Genomic DNA, 17850 nt, shown 5'->3' with positions numbered 1-17850 from the left:
CTGATTTGGACAGATAACGACTATATGTATTATATGTATTATTAGCAGTACAATTAGTTTACTTACCGTCACAGTCAAACAGTGCAAAGACAACGTCACAGACATGGTCAGACAACTCCACCTTTGCCACAGTTCTGGCGACCTGCTTCATCGTTGCTGAGACAGAGAGAGAGAGAGAGAGATGGTGCGTCAAAATCAATGTAGCTGGAGAAAAAAAAACACACTAGATGAATCCAGAACAATTATTGATCTGTGCTGCACCACCAGACTGTGGTTAGTGGCATCTTTACAAAAAGTGTCTAAATGCATGGAAATGTCCCAGCTTCATCAGCACTGTTTACTCATGGCTTTTAAAATGATAACCTAACAGTGTGCCAGACAGCGTTTTAAAGCGCGTCTCTTATAGACTTTTAAACATGTAGTACCAGAGATCTGCATACGATTTTTATGGTCCACTTGGCACATAGCACTGTTTAAAGTCCAATCAAAGAAACTGCAGTTTTATTACTCCACCACCAGTGGCACTAAGTGCAATGCAAAGATTCTAACTGAAGTTAATGAGTTAATGTCAACATAACAATTTTAACAAGGACTGCATATAGCAGTTGTATTATTATTTTTTTTTATTTTCTGTTGTTTTTGGACATCATATTCTAGCAAAGAAGCACAATTTTGTGTTGCACTTTAAACTAATCACTTCAGCAGACTCAAGTTACTTAAAAGAATGTTTTGTATGCATGAAACTGTTCAAGATTGTTTAGGTTTCAAACTGGCGAGGGTATGGAATGGGTTACCTAGTCACACTGTTCATACTAAGCACTGGGCAAACACTGATGGGCCGACTGGCCTCCTCTCATTTGTAAAGTTTCTTATGTGCTTACAGTATGTTCTGAAATAGCTTCAGTATCTAATTTAATATTATGGGAGAAATCCACATTTAAAAATACAATTAAAAATAATGGGACCCGATTTCCTGCTTCAAAAAGGCTGTGGACATGAACCCAGTTTTCTTTAAAATGGGGCTGGGAGCTCTTCCAAGTACACAGAAAGCTCATGTAATTGACCAGCTGTAATTGCATCTGGGTGTATTGAAGAAAGGCAAGATAAGCTCTTGTAAACAGTGGATAACAGTACTTCATGTTACACTGTACTTAGAAACACTCAACGTTTCACACCTATGATTAAGATCAGGGCACAGCAAATGGCTTTATTGAGGGTAAGGCCATTTTAAACGACTGTATCTGAAGGGGCTCATAATTCTACTTGGGATACTACCATATACACCATCACCATCTCCTGGACATGAATGGATTTAATAAAAGAGAGCTGAAGGTAGCAGCGTCTAATCCAAACTAACGCCAAATATCCACAGCCTTTCCTTTAGGAGTAACCAAAGCACGCAGCGTCTCATTTCTTGCTCTGCCGCACATATCAAGACTGCTTTGATATTTATAATGCATGTTGCCTGGGTCAGAAATAAACTGAGGCATGAAACCGAGAAGAGAAGTCCCTACAAAACTTTTTATCAAAACCAGAGAACTCCCTATTCCACTGCAGGTCAGGAGTCAAGATACTTGAACAAGAAACATGTCAAAGCAATGTTTAAGAAGATACTGGCCTATATTTAACCCTGTGGGCAAATCGCAGGCAAATTGCCCACTCCATGGTAAGTGTGTAACATGGGCAGTTTCCCCACAGTGGAAAACCGGGCCCACTGTGAAGGATAGGCTGAGCGCAGGTGACAGGAAACAGACAATAATGCATCAAGACCACGATGATGTGCTCGGCACCTTTATCGATGGAGGCTCCAGCCATGTGGTAAAAACTCAGTGCTGTGTCCACGTCGTTCACATTCTTCAAGAAGGTAAAGAAATTCTCCACCTCGTCAAATGTTATTCCCTGCAAAAAAAAATAAAAAATACATACAAACATATATTAAAAATGATATGTGAAAACAAAACCAGTGCGTTGTCTAGACATCATCACTCCCATCTTAGGCTAAGCGGGATCTCTCCTCAAGTCCAGAGTGCATCTGTATCCTTTACCATGGTAACTGTATCTTAGCAATGTTGGCTCCCTGTACTAAAGAATAGCTCAGTGATTAAAGCACATGGGTCTAGAAAGGGCTTGTGGGTTAAAACACTCAATCTATTATTAAATACAAATTAGGGGTGGTGGGATGGCCGGGTGCTATTATGAACGGTGTCAGGGTCCCACGGCACCAACACCTTTACAACTGGTACTAATTGGTCCTGTTGAGGGTTTGAGGCACACTTGTGTGTGCTGTGCTACTTGATAAACAGAGAACATCAGTCTCCAGTGTCTGTACACTGGAAACTTTTACCAGCGTACTGGGCTCAACACTGCTCCCAGGGGTATTTAAAAGCATACTGCCATTATTCCATGGCAAGGCATCTTTTTGTTTTCAGGTGAATACCACTAATGGGAGAGCAGTTTTGCCAGTCTGTTTTCTTCCCTATTCTGTCTTGCAGTTTGGACAACACAACACCATGCCTTTTTAATCCTTTGCTTTGAATCTGAAAAATATGCATACCTTGAAAATGCTATTAAAATCAGCACAAAAATATATACGGGGGGGGGGGGGCAGTGCTAGTGCTCAAAAACATATAGAAACTACTGCATTTCCAGCTAATTTAATGCAGACCACCATGCACCAGCCTCCATCTGAAACACAGCCATTCAGTACCATCTGTAAAGAAATTCTCGGCAGGAATGTCTGCTAATTAATGTTTTTCACCCTCAGGCTCGCCTGCGCTTTTAAAGAACTACCACAGTCATTAATTTGATTATTATTATTATTATTATTTTCTTATTCTTTAGAATAAGTATTGTACGTGGGTTAGGGATTGATAAAAAATAATAAAAAGGTTTTATCAAAAGAAATCTCTACTGCAGCCCATACCTGAAAGCACCAGCAAGCATATCTGAAAATTCTTTTGCTTTTTCAATTAAGTTAATAAACCCCTGGTGCTTATTTATACCTTTATCGGACTACAGCACAGTCTGAAATAGGGCATACTATTATATTCAAGACACAGGGGGGTTTACTAGAGAAAGGGAGAGAGAGCCCCTGTCATCATCCAATGATGGATTACAATAACTCTCACCTCAGCGTGAAATGATTTCAATAAATCGATCTGCTTTAGAGGGAAAGCTTGTATGTGTGGTTTCCTCTGTTAAAGCAGCACTTTCTTTACAGCCTCACTTACAGTCCCCAGCGGGTGGTCAGGGAGGTTTTGAAATTCACTGGTACAGATTAGGCTTCTGCATACAGTGTTTGTAAGCATGTAGCTGGAGGGGGGTGGGGTTACCTGCATACGTTATAGCCTATCTACTATTTATTTATTTTTTATTTTTTTTAAATATAGTTTTGAAAGATCATTTTAAAATTGACCTGCACTTGTTTATGTGTGTGTGTGTTCCAGGATACTGAGATATTGAGTGAGCAGGAAAGTGGTCAGAGTCGTAGGGAGAAAAATGACAAACAAAAGCCACGCGGCTCAACAATTTTGCATTTAATCACCTGTCCCAGTGCTTGTTGGAGGTTAGTGCTTCCTACACAGGAGAAAGTTAACTCTCTTAAATTATGCTTATATTTTTCGGATACATACCGGCCCGTCTTTGAACTGCTTCTTGAGGTTTTTCAGCATGACTGTGAGTTTGCGGGACTGGACCCCGCTGTAGGCTAGCAGCATGCTGCCAAACTGGCGCTCTGCGATTCGACCATCTACTGGGTCATTGCGCTCAAACTGAAAGAGGAGAAGGACAGAGAGAGAGAGAGAGAGAGAGATTAGTGTAAATCCAAACCTACACCAAGGACACTCAACTGGTTTCACACACCGTGATTAGCAATAATCTAGGACTAACTAATGTTACTTTCGGTAAAGTAGTTCAAGGCTAGTGCTAATCTCAGTCTGTGAAACCACCAGTCGATAAGGATGTATTTTACTGATCTCAACAGTGACACCCCTAAAACGGCTGGGCTTCTAAATCAGTCTGGAAGTGAATTGTTTTAGTCAGCATTTCTAAATGGGATAGTGTATAAGATTAGTGCTGCATGAACCGATTATTCTATTATTGTGATCAAGTTTTTCACGTGTGAGGGTCACTGGTGTTCATTGGGCTAATTTACCATTCCAAGTGAAACAAGTGAAGAAACAGCTGCTTAGGTTTGTGTGGCTTGCTGTTCTCTACTCGTTTCCATAGTCAAGCCAACTCGAGTGCACTCAAGTTGAGGCGCAACGCGTGTTGGCTAAAAAAATAGTGTTGCCAGGGTTTCCTGAGTTTCTAAAGTTATTATGCGAGCTGGACAAGTCTCACTCATGTTATCGCAAGAGATGGCCAGATAGTAACCAGGCAACCAGATTACTGTATCATCGTTGTTGACATTGTTATCACCAAACATGGCAATGGATAATTTTCCAGAAAATTCGCTGCAGACTGTCTTGTGTATCTTTGCCTGTGTTTTAATTTTAAAACTTATAAGTACTAACTGGAGAAAACAAAAGAAAAGAGAAAGAATTGTCCAGCTAAAAGACAGAAAACAACATGTATGCGAGAAGACGTTCAAGAATAAAGGTATGTAACTTTTTTTTTTAATATTGTTTTAGTAGTCGTCATACATATATATATATTTTATTTTATTTTAACAATAGCCTTATTTGAGAAAAAAGCAGTTTCTTGTAGTTTCCTTGTATTATTAGTTGTTATTTTTTTTATTATTTCATCATGATTCCACGTTGCATAATGTGCTGTCATGTTAAATCTTTTTTTTTTTTTTTTTTTTTTTTTTTTTTTTACTGAGATAAATTACAGGTAAGCTATTATTTTGTAATTTGCAACCAACACTGGCTTCCATAGAGATTGTTGCCAGACCCGGGATTCCATGATTACTGACGTACTTTTTGCTCTGAATTAATTCGGGCCAGCCTCCGTAGTGAAATGGTACCAAAGGACTCAGGTATGTGCCCAAATTGGAGGCCAACTCGAGTTTTACAAAAACATGGAAACTCAGCTTTGGGGGGCAATTAGGGCATGTACCCGAGTTGGCTTGACTATGGAAACGAGGTATAAGACAAGGAGCAATTATCACAAATACAAGCAACTGTTTCTTCACTTTGAATGGTAAATTAGCCCAATCAACACCAATGACCCTCACCTGATTTATGTGCTGCGTTTAATATGAACAATCGAATAATCTGTTCGTGCAGCACCAGAAAAAGATACTCCCGTGCCTCTGGCTGAGCTCTACAGTGCAAGTGCAAAGTGGAAGAATGTAAATTAATGTTGACTTTAAAACGACACTCAAACAGTCAGCTGCAAGAACAACAGCATTAGAGAAAGCATTGATCTTGAGATGGAATGGTCCCATATAGTAACGAGCGTCCAAAATGATTTGCCTTCAGTTCATTGACAAGTTATTCTGCTGCGTTTGATGCATTAACCCTTCTGAACTGCAGCATCAGCAATAGAAGAAACAAAAAGGCAAGGCAGAGTCTGAACGATGCAGGCTAATTCATAAGTGACACGCAAATTAGAGAAACAGTGGAGAAGAGTAAAGCATAATCAAAAAAATAAATACAGAAAAAGTCACAAATCCAGGAACGTAGCGCTGCTCTGTTTTTGACAACCCCTCTAACCCAGCCTGCTCCCTTTGAACCAGACTAGTACCCAAGAGGAGGGGGCAAGGGGGTAGATAGGGCTGAGTGATCTGACTGGCAAGCTCAGTACGAGAGACTCTCTTCATACGCACAGCAGGGAATGCACTTCTGCATTTCTGAGGTTAAAAACGCACGGCATCAAGTGGAGAGGGAATTGAGATTCTGGGGGATTCTTGGAATAAATATACTAGAATCTAATAAAATCTAGCCCTGCAATGTGTCCACCTTATAAAGATTCTAGTGAAAGCATGGTAAAGCATAAGTAAGCATTGTGAAGCATCCTGACATCCTGATGGCAGCCTTTTTATGGTTTTCTGTCCCTCCTCTCAGAACAAGTGATTTCACTTAACTGGGTTTCACAGAGAAGTAATCTGGCTTTTACTCAGGGGCCTGCGTCAACTTATAAATAACACAATTGCATTTTCCACATTTTGATTTCTTCTGGGTGTACCCGTTCGATTTCATACCAGTGACTGCCGGGAGGTGTGAATTGCTTTCGCACACACTGGTTTCGGAGTCATTAATCCTGCTTTCCCCCTACAGAAAACCAGTGCCATTACTTTATACAATGAAAATACAGTAATATATGGAGCACAAAAATTATTTCAGGGCATCATTTAAGTTATCCACAAACGTTTAGATAATTCAAATAGAATCCAGCAAGTCAAACTGGAAAAGAAATATTTTTTCATAGCAGTCAGCAAACCTCCACTTACCGATTGCAACCTGATTAAAAGGGCAGTAAAAGTCTGTAATATTGATTGCTTTGACTCTAGACTGGGTCCATTACTTGGTTTTAGTAGATTCTGTTATGGTTTAGAGACCAATTCTATGTTTTATGTTGTATGACAACACAAAGGAAAAAAAAAAAAACAGGATGAAATCTAAGTCAATTTTCTGTGATTTTGAGATACAGGCTTTACCATGAGATTACCTCATTTTTGATATGGAAGGGGACTTTGAATTTTATGCTATTCTTCAATATCTATGTGTTTAATGTTTATCAACAGGGCATACCTGCTCCTCTTGTAAAAAAAAAATACATAAATAAATATAAGATAAATTGTATTTAAATAAATACAGTGTTGACCTACTAATCAAAAAACTGAAATACTGAAAACAGCGAATCAGTGAAGAACCCTTATACAGGAGAATATAGTGTGTGTACAATTTACTGTCAATACTGACTAACCATGAATAAACCAAAATTATCGAAAGGTGAAATATTGAAGGAGCACTGTATAAATAAATACATATTAAATAAATAAGATACCAATTACACCAATTCTACCTAGTTATTGGTGATGGGATTTTGCAATATTATTTGGGTAAGCAGAGTACTGAAGCCTCTTAATGGAGGAAGTGCGTTTAGTTATAATGTACCCTTTGCCTTTTTCTATTAGAGACACTGCGGTGGTCAATATTTCAAAGTCAAGATTAATGATTTTTAACCTGACTTAGAAAAATAACTGTTTCTATCTATTTTACTTAGGATAGAACTCATTTCTGTGTTTTTAGTCGTTGAGTTGTATCTATCGTTCGTATTCACTTCAAATGTTTTATTTATTTTTGATTTTTTGAATTTGAATTTATTATTATTATTACTGTTATTTAGAAATTTCTGTACTTCATTCTTTAGTTCTGGTTTAACAGACATGTACATGGAAAGCACTCTGAGATACTGTGCTATATAAATAAAACACATTGCTGGTGAAATGAATGAAAGCTGCAGGCGCCGAGTCACCTCCAGTTTCAGGACGTCGTGCTGCAGTCTGCGCTGGAACTCCAGGAAGTTCTTGATGGTCAGCTTGCCCTTGAGGTCCGCTCCGAAGAAGTAGGTGGTGAGTGCGGAGCTGAAGGCCGTTTTGAGGGTGTTTCCCGTGGTTGAGCGGTCCCGGTGCCTCATTCCCATGCTGGTCTGCGAGCGAATGATGCTCTGCACCTGAGTGGAGGGGAGAGCAGGAGAGCTTTTACAGCATTCTACAAGGGCATGTGGCCACTCGCCTGAGCCGTTTTCATTTTCTCTGTACACCCCCGCTTTTCAGAGTGAGTGGATGATCGGAAGTGTTCTTCTGCTTGGGTGGCTCAACTGTAGTTATAATGCAGTGAAGGTGCGGCACTGTGATGGATCAAATGCAGACTGCACTTCCTTTAGTAATAGGACCCAGGTACATCAAATGGAAGGAGTGTCAGGCAGGTGGGGTGAAATACAGGAAGTGAATTTATAGTGCTGAGGCAAGGGAAATGAGGAGTCATTTGAGTCATGGTTAAAAGAAATCAACAAAAAGATGTGCGAGGAATGCAGGGGGTGTCACAGGTGCGCCAGCGGTTACCTGTTCAAACTCCTCCATATCTACTTCCCCGTCTCCGTTCAGATCAAACATCTTGAAGGCAATTTCGAAATTCCTCTGAGGAGCTAAACAAGAGAGTGTCACATCAATAGTGTGAAAACTACAAAGATGGGGCTACAGTTCAGATACAACAGCTATAAAACTCCCTGGACTTCAAGGACTTACCCAACCCCAAACCTTTCCTTTTTTTACACTGACTGTGAACGACTGGTTTTTTTTTTGTAATCTGGCAACTAATTAAAACCGAGACACATGTTCTGCATTCTTCAATGCCAAACAGAGAAGGTGAATTATCTACCCAAGCTTTCAGCACCTGCTGTCCTTAACCAGAAGTGTAATACATTTTGTAGTCTTGTGCAATGCTCCTCAGAATCTTGCAGATGTTACACATTTAAATGGCTCCGTCAATCACAGATTTCACAGTGAGAACCTACCTGGAAATACAGTATGTTACCTAAGACAGTATTTATTGTTCCTAACAGTGCACAGCGATACTTGCCATTTAATAAAGACTAATGCACGAATACATTTATATATATATATATATATATATATATATATATATATATATATATATATATATATATATACACACACATATACATACACACACACACACACACACACACTAATGGGCCGTTCAAATTTAAAGACATTGTCTGAAAGCATAAAACATTTTTATATCACTTGAAATCCATGAGACAATTACGTTACAGCTCGTGGCCTGATCCTCTTGCGAGCCATAGAGAGAAAAAGATTATTATCATATTTTGACTCAGTGCTGAAATTTTGCAATGCCTATGTGTTACAACATAGAATACAGTCAACCAGTCAAGAGGGTCTATTTTCACTATGATGAGTAATTGCATTTTGAAAATCTAGGGCCTGCTTGGGATGTCAGCATTTTTATATTCACTTTGGGGGGTGCTGTGTATACTTGCTGTATTTGATGAGATCCCAGCAACAACAATTTCCAGCGATTTTGAACATGCTGTTTTTTGTTTTTTTTTCAAACTCTATGTAAATGATTTCAATTGCTTTGATTCTGAATAATTTGTGCCTCCTAAGTGCATGCATCAATTGAATTAAACCAGTTGTATGCTTAATACCTATCAATAGACAGCGGGGCATTGGGGTCTATGATAATGATGCAAATACAGACACCCTTTTCAACTCCACATTAATCTGACTATTATTCAGGGATTGGAAATACAGGAGGGCTACGGATCCATCTAAAGAAAAAAAAAAGGCTCCTTTAAACAGGTAGAATTGGTATTCTGAGGGGGGGGGGGGGGGTATCACATACCTTTCATTTTCTAAAGGATAGAGAACAATAGGAATGGCCTTAATAACAATGTTATGTATCTGGTAGCATGTTCCTAGCCCTCTTGCCCCCTGCCCGCCCTGGCTTGAGCAATCCTGTATTAGGGGCTGGTCTGTAGGCAGTGGAGGAAGAGACTGCGCAACTCAGTCCCGATTGTCATTTCTGTTTGGCTTTTAATCTGCAGTGTCAGAACCAAATTAATAACCTGGACCTAAAATATGTACCCTAACTGACAGCTGTGCTGCTTGACAGAGCACTCAGGTATAATTTACTCTTGAGGTCCTGCCCATATCACATCTATGTAAGGAGGACAGTTTCATGTATGGTTACTCTGTCACTCCAAGTCTGTAATCTGTTAGTTTAAAAGCACAAGAAAGCCAAGAACCAGCAAGGGCCAAATATTCTTTCCCTTGCAGCCATGCTAAGTGATATTCTTTGGAATCAAAGAGATCCAAGTGCTTTTATATTAAAAAAAAAGATGTAAATCGCATTAGAGAAGGAATTTAACTCAGAATTGTTGAACAAATGTGCAGTTTCCTCTAAACTAGCATTTTGTAATAGAGATCAATTGAGTACCTATATATGTTTTTGAGTCTGTCTTTATTACAGTCATGTGTATAACTTAAACACAGGATCATATAGTCTCTCTAATTCTCTCCAAGCATCTGCTGGTTCTTCAACATTAATCAGCACAGCCTCCATCATTTCAGAAAGGCTGCGGTTGTGTCTGACTCTGCTACCTGCTGTTGTCATTTCTTTTTTATGTTCCACTAAGGTGACATGCTTGAGCATGTCTCCTCTGAAGCACTTTAGTTTAAGGAACAGAAATTGAAGTGTGTGTGTGTGTGTTTGTGTGTCTGATAATGGAGGTTTTTTAAAATAAATATGTTGTTTAAATTTTAATATGGAATTTGTTTTCTTATAAAGCTACACACTGTGCAGTTCCACTCACTTAATTACATTTTTTTGGGAGTTGTGCGTACAGGCTTGTTAGGGCAGCGATGAATCGGAGCGTTCTTGTCTGTCTGTGTGTATGTGTGGGTGTGTGTGTGTGTGGGTGGGTGTGTATGTGTGTGTGTGTGTGTGTGTGTGTGTGGGTGTGTGTGTGGGTGTACGCTCACCAAGCATGGGGAAGTGTTACAAGCCATTAAGTCCCATTTATCACCCAGCATTGCTACTTACTGGAGAGAACGGTGGTGAGGAATATGTAATCCGCAAAGGAGATGAGCCCGCACTCGCCCAGACTGTGAAATATACTGTCCTCGTCCGCAAACTTCTCTCGCTCCTGGGAAAGCTTCTGTTTTGGCAAGAACAAGAAAACAAAAACAAAAAAAGCAAAAACAGAAAAAATAAAGTTAGTACAGCAGTTAGCAGACAGTAAAAAACACACGATTATCACCAACGACAGCGCAAGGTAACTCCATTCTCAAAACCAAGAGAAAGGCAGTGTAAAAACCCTTGTCTACAAGTCCTCCTCCTTCCCCCATACATTAGTAGTTATAATCTCTGGTACTCAAGATCCATGGGGCTCTCTTTTCATCTGTGCATCAAAGTTACTGTAGATAGTCTCTCGGTGGTCAAGCTCTTGGAAGAACCTATTGTGGTTTTTTGGTTCCCTACCTAAAACAGGCACGACCCTCCCAAAAGCTGCCTATCAGTTTGAATATGTAGGATTTTATTATAAAATACCCCCTCCGAAAAGCTGCCTATCAGTTTGAATATGTACGATTTTATTATAAAATACCCCCTCCGAAAAGCTGCCTATCAGTTTGAATATGTAGGATTTTATTATAAAAAAAAATTGCTGACTGCTCCACTGAAAATAAAGAAAGAAAAAAAAAAATCCTGGGATTCTGACATTAAACACCGACATGTCACAACTGCGTTTTTTCCTTGATTTCTGCATTTCTTAGAAACAGCGTCAAATCAGAATTCAGGCTATCGTCAATCCTGTAGTGTTTAATTCCAGTGGTCCGCACCTTGAAAGCTTACTGGTTAAAGCATGCACATGTCACTGCTCAGGCGCTGAATATGGCTGCCTCTTAAGTGTCTGAAGCACCTGGTGTTCAAGACACTTTGACCAGTAACTGTTATAACCTCCCTCTAGATCAAGCACTGCTCTGAGCTCATCTACCCACTCCAAAGCACTGCATACCACTATCGCTGAGCATATTTTCAGTGCTCTGCAGAACACATTCTAAGCAGTCAGATCATTCTGAGATGGGTATTAAAACATTAAATTACCAATTTCACTAAAATCACCACATGCTGGACACAGCTTGTCCAAATGAAATGACATTTGCAAGCAACTCAAGGGATTTAAAAAAAAAATAAGAAAAAAGAAAGTGCATTATCATTCTGCTAAAGCTTGTTGACATCTGTTACCCTGCAGTTCTCATATGTATAGTACCACATATAAGCTCCCTCAGTACCCAGGAAATGTTGAAGAAATGCCAGGAGCTATATACATCTGAAGATAACAAGCAGAGCAGATCAACTGAGATGCAACATCCCAGAGGAGTGGGAGGTAACCCTACACTTTCACTATTTGTGGGATCATAATAACCTTGACTGAGATTGTGTGGCTTGTATAAAATGACAGTCCTGCAGCCAGACAGCTCCACCACAAAATGCACTCTTGAGCTTGACAACCGGTATAAATCTAAATGCACCCTGTAACATTACCACAGAGCAGAACAGATGGGACATCCCAGTTCTAATGTATTCAGGTCAGCATCACCCTCCCTCCAGAAAACATACCTGCCAGCCTCCACATAAAGAGGGCTACGTGCTTGGCAATGCAACCAGCACATATGATAAAACAGGGGGGAGGGATTTGCAAATGTTTGCAAAACAGTAGTTGACTCTTCTTTTTTCATTCAGCGCTTTAAGAGTGCAAACAGTTACACTTAGAAAAGGCTCTACAGAAACACAAGAGAATAAAGAGAGAAATAGAAAGAGAGAGAAACACACAACAACAAAAAACATGCAATGCAAGAACAGGTCATACAGCAGGCCAGACAAGGAAAGATGCAACTTTCTACCGGAAAAGATTATCGAGTACGGTAACTACTGCACACTTCCCCACACACACACAAGTACACACAATGAACCCCCCCCCCCCCCCCCCGACACACACACACACACACACACAATGCATGCCAAGGTCTGGTTTGAGCACAGACCCCCCCCAGTTGGTTACCTCTGTGTGCTGTGGATTCCATTACAGAAGAGGGGAAGGAAAGAAAACTGATTAAAATCACAACTTACAACAAATAGAGAAACATTTACAGGAGGTAGCGGCAACTGCTAGCAATAGGCCAGGCCACTCTCAAATAAAAAAGGAAAAATAAAGCAATCCTTAAAAATGAATCTCTCGTACCAGTATTACCAGTGTTAGCAGCATTATCACTGGTCCCTTTTTCATTGTACCGTTGAGGTTACTTTACTGCTGCCTGGTGTCTAATCACAGAGGTGATTAGGAACCTCTTTAGCACAATGAAAAGAGGGCATGTATTTTAGAAATCAGAATGTATAATAATTCAAACTATTGCCATCAAAAGTCTGAGTATGGTACCAAACCCCCACAAAACACACAACCATAATTTTAAACAAATGCCCATGCATTAACTTCAGCTGGTTGTACAGTATCAATAAGCAACGATCTGGGAATATTCTGCATCACTTTTCATAAAGCAGGATCTTAGGGCCACAGCTGGAGGGATACATGATGTGGAAGGCGCTTCACAAATGCCTGTTTTACTGCACTGTGCAGAAATCAATACTGACTCTTCAGTTAACTCTGTGTGACCCTTGGTTGGTCATTCTCATCTGCTGGGACTGAATTGAGCATTTAATCTGCTGCAAAGCAGGACCAGGCCATGTTTTGCTTTGTGATAATTTAACCTCTACCCCCTTGTTTCACTACTGTTACATACTTCTTCTTTTCCCTCCCAATCGAGAGATTTAGATACAGGTCTCCCCATGGATCATACAGTAAAAGCACTGCAGTCTGGAGTTCAGAGCGAGATCTTGTCTGGGGACACACATGGAGCGCTGCATTGGCCTGTGCGTTCCCATTGTCTGGGGAGAGTCTGCCGGATGCTAGTTTCCCTCATCATGCTTCAGCTGGGCCTAGTGGTCAGGCATCTGATGAGCCTAAAATAATTTTCTGTTGTCGTTTATTCAGGGACCTTAATCAACGTATCATGAGTCACTATTTCTGGTGTTGAAATATTAAAGTGTGCAGTTTGTTTATTTTATTTTATTTTTTTCAGAAAACACTAAATAAAATAAAGTCTGTAACAAAAACAAATTACACAAATCAAATTTTTTTTTTTTTTTTTTTTTTGGCGTTTCAAGAGTGTATCCAGCTGACTGATCTTAAGCGCTAACTTGAGGGCTTTGTGGACAGACTGTGATGTTAAATCAGTGGGTTGTTTTCTCCTCAGTAAGATCCAATCCCTCTTATCTTGAGCCGCACCACTAGCCATAGATAATGGATGCATACAAAACCACTCTCTTTTACCCAGCAATCCCACTGAAGGCTTTCTTTCAAACTTTCTAGATTAAATGTTTTTTTTTCCCCCTTTGTGTATTTACACTAGTATATGCGCAGTGTGGAGTAGTGGTTAGGGCTCTGGACTCTTGACCGGAGGCGTGTGGGTTCAATCCCAGGTGGGGGACACTGCTGCTGTACACTTGAGCAAGGTACTTTACCTAGATTACTCCAGTAAAAACCCAACTGTATAAATGCGTAATTGTATGTAAAATAATGTGTAAAAAATAATGTAATTGTATGTAAAAATAATGTGATATCTTGTAACAATTGTAAGTCGCCCTGGATAAGGGTGTCTGCTAAGAAATTAATAATAATAATAATAATAATAATAATAATAATAATAATAATAAAATAAGTTACAGAAATTGAATTACAGTGATAGGTGGTGATATGTACATGTCAGGCCACTCAAATCTATCTTAGAAGGTGCTTTAAATTAAATATCCCTTGCCTTTTTTATTTTATTTTTTTAACTTGTAATAAATACAACACAGGTGGAATATGGTTGCAAAGTAATATTACACATTGCTATGCTTTTACGATGGGACACTTTTATAAGGGTATTCAGTGTTCCAGACCAGGGCTTCCTTTCATCACCTGTGCTGCCAAAACACAGAAAGTTTGTATCTGTGGAAATTGCTGCTACAAAGTTCAAATGCTTAATACTGTATCATTCAAACTTTAAGCAAAAGAACATTAACAACTATATCGTGCTTGTAGTGGGTTTCCAACCGTAGACCCATTTGGTCTTTCTTTTATCTCCGCACAGGCAACTATGATTGATAATTGCAGGAACAGCAGTTGCTTATCATTTCAGAGATTTGGCAAAACAAAAGACAAAAGAAAAATGTTTTAATAAGGCATTGTTTTGCCTGTTTCTGAAAATAGGTTTTAAAATTGCACACTACCCCACCCTGCCATTACACGGTCAAGAGAAAACTGGTTGCAGGGAATCTGCCATGATTGCTATTACTTGGGCTAGGTAAAAGGGCAAACACATTATATTTTCTCGAGGCAATAACAATAATAAAAATAATATTAGGCATTACCCGAAACCTGATACGAGACATCAATTAAGAAAAAGAAAAAAAAAATTAAATTAAAACACATTTGCCATATTTTAACCACACTGAGCTTGTACTAAGCATCCTGCTCACTTAAATGTTTTTTCAATCAGAGAGCCCATTGTACCAGACAAACAGTGGCCATATTGGGCATTTAATTCATCTTCTGAGACTGTATTCTACAGGATCCAGATACACCTACAGCAACAGCAGCACCATACAGTGTTCTCGTGGTCTAATCAGACTCATTACAGTGAATGAGCACATCTTCAGTTACTTCCATTAGCCACGCCAGGCATGTGGATGTAGATGAAAACAGCAAATGAGGCGTTCTCATATGAGCCTAGGGAAAACAGCACTGCTAGAATTCTGCTTATGTCTAACACAGAGGGTATAAATCTAACTTAAAAGTATAGGTAACCGCTGAGCAAACACAATTATAGAGGTGGTAATTGTTGTCGTATAACACAAGACTGTGGCAGCAACACTCATAAATACAGTTTAGAATTCTTCAGCTGGGAATGATGTACGCTCGGTTACGACACACTGCTGTTTGTGAAACAGTATGTGCACATTCAATCCTAAAACCACCATCTGCAACACACCCATAAAACAACAATTAGGGTTATTGTCATGATCTACAGGGCTACAATTCTTTCCCCCATTGATGCAGCTAGTTATGTACAGTAAGAGTTCAGCTTTTATTATTTGAATCAGCACGTTTATATGCATTATAAATTCTGATTAGTATTCTGCACACTTATGTAGAATGTAAAGTCAATTTAAATTGTATATTAGCAGCCATATTCCTCATATGAGTGTGCCACCTTTGCTAGGTGGTACATGCCAGTAGTATGCAGAATACTCAAAATCCCTTTTTGCAGCATATGGAGCATACTAGTGGAATTCTCCCAGCAAGACGGGGCAAGAGACACTTCGTTGGTTTACATTTCCGCCCATACGTGTTATCAATGCTCAGCACACAATCAAGGTTGCAAGTAAACGGGGATTCTAGAAGAATGACATTTTCCACATCACAGAAGCACAATATATGGAATTTCTATTCCACATACTGCATTATGCATAAAAACCAAGTGCATGTAAACATACTGCTTGTGACACATTACAACATGTTCAGACGTTTGCCCACCTCCCTTCTGTCTCTCAGATCGGAAAAGGAATATACAGTCTTATTTTCTGAAAACAAAATACAGATAAGGTTACAGGATGGTACAGAGACTGGCATCCTCTGGAGCAACACCTGCAGCATTCCACTAGTGATGAGCAACATGACGACTTCAGCAAAATTGTGCCACAGAACTTGGTAATGATTATTTAAGTGCACACTGCTGAATAAGCCTATTACAAGGTTTTTGCTTTTACGAATTAATTTTTAATTACATTTTTTTTATTTTATTTGTAGTGCAGACTGCAGGGAAGTGATTTGGTGGTACAGTCCTGAGAACACCGTCACGTTGCCCATCACCAACGCCAACTTGACGTCAGTCTTTCCTGGAGTCTCAGGCAGCGGGAGCAAAGCATGCTGGGCAGGAGCACTGGCGCAAGCAGCAGGGAGACAGATGCCTGTTTTTATAATGGATTGGTCTGGCACTTTCAGAACCGACAGGTAGGCAGATCAAAGTTTTGTTGACTTGTTCAGCCAACAAATAAAAAGATAAATACAAAAAAAACACGACAACAGCTCAGCCAATTTTAGAGTGGCTTGTGAATTTTGCACCGGTGAAAAGGTGAGGGATGAGGACAATAGCTCTGGCTACATTAAAAAATGGAGTGGAGCATCCCCTCAAGCAGCTTAATTTTAATAATTTCAATCAGTCTACATGACAAATTGTGTAATATATTAAACAAAAATTGAGAGCAGGCAATACTTATCCTCACAAAATGTATCCTTAAGAGTACTTTAAGAGAGAAGAGTTGGATCAATGTCCATGCTCCCCCATGGATTCTGAAAGTGCTTCCTGTCCCTTTATGGGGAGAGTAGGGGAGGGATGTGCTTTATACTGGTTGGTCAGAGAAAGTGCACACTGGTCACACGTACATGCTTAGTTCACACGCCCCATACCTGCCAAAAATCCTGATGGAAGGGTGAGGGCGGTACAGGAGGAGGGGGGAGAGAAGTGAAGAGAACGGGGATTCGTTGGTTATGAAAACAAGAGAGCAATGCACAAAAAACAAAAACACAAGTAAATTGGAACCGTCACAGAGACAAATAGGGAAAGCTGTTGGGGGGGTGGGGGGGGGGGGGCTGGAAATAGCTGATCTTGTGTTGAAACCAGCCGGCTTGAGGTCACCTCGACCCACAAAGTAGAGATAGACACAGTCCTTGTATACTGCATAGAGTAAACGCAGATTCTTACATGTACAAGTATGCCTAATGTTACTCCAGTGGCATCAGGAATACATTCTCCACTGGTAAATCCTTAATGTTAACAATGCTGTTAGCAATAGTAACACTTTCAGCAGATACAACTGAGAATAGTGTCCTGGCCTTTGTCTTATTAGTGTGCTGCATTAATAATAAAACACACGCTACACTTACATTATACTCTAATACAATATTAAGTAATAATTCTTATACTTTATTAACAAAAAAATAAAAACAACTAACTTTTACACTGTGCCTTCCATTCGTCTGGAAGCATGTATTAAAAAAGGAAGAAAGGTTGTTTAAATCCCTTTCCCAAAAAAAGGAGTAGCATTACTGTTTGCTTTATGAAAACCCAGTCGCTCCCAGTAGAACTGGTTGACTGGTTTCTTAACAGTTTATTTATATATCCAAAACACTTTTCCCACTGATGAGATAATGAACAGCCTTTCCTCTTTGTCAAGTTTGAATTGCTTACCAGTA

General features: G+C 39.6%; 1 protein-coding gene across 3 annotated transcripts in view; it reads right to left on the bottom strand.

The window, feature by feature from the left end:
* The window catches only part of LOC117415246 (calcium uptake protein 1, mitochondrial), a 37010-nt gene that overhangs the window by 3197 nt on the left and 15963 nt on the right, over positions 1-17850 (bottom strand). For all 3 annotated transcript variants that reach the window (XM_059026257.1, XM_059026256.1, XM_059026258.1), the window contains 6 exons: positions 10539-10653; positions 8015-8097; positions 7426-7623; positions 3633-3770; positions 1791-1899; positions 67-156 (listed from right to left, as the gene is read on the bottom strand). In XM_059026257.1, the coding sequence (XP_058882240.1) occupies positions 67-156; positions 1791-1899; positions 3633-3770; positions 7426-7623; positions 8015-8097; positions 10539-10653 (733 nt within the window). The remainder of the gene's footprint in view (positions 1-66; positions 157-1790; positions 1900-3632; positions 3771-7425; positions 7624-8014; positions 8098-10538; positions 10654-17850) is intronic.

Source organism: Acipenser ruthenus, chromosome 7 (assembly GCF_902713425.1).
Source record: "Acipenser ruthenus chromosome 7, fAciRut3.2 maternal haplotype, whole genome shotgun sequence".
NCBI classification, from domain to species: Eukaryota; Metazoa; Chordata; class Actinopteri; order Acipenseriformes; family Acipenseridae; genus Acipenser; species Acipenser ruthenus.
This window is presented reverse-complemented; position numbering and strand designations above follow the sequence as displayed.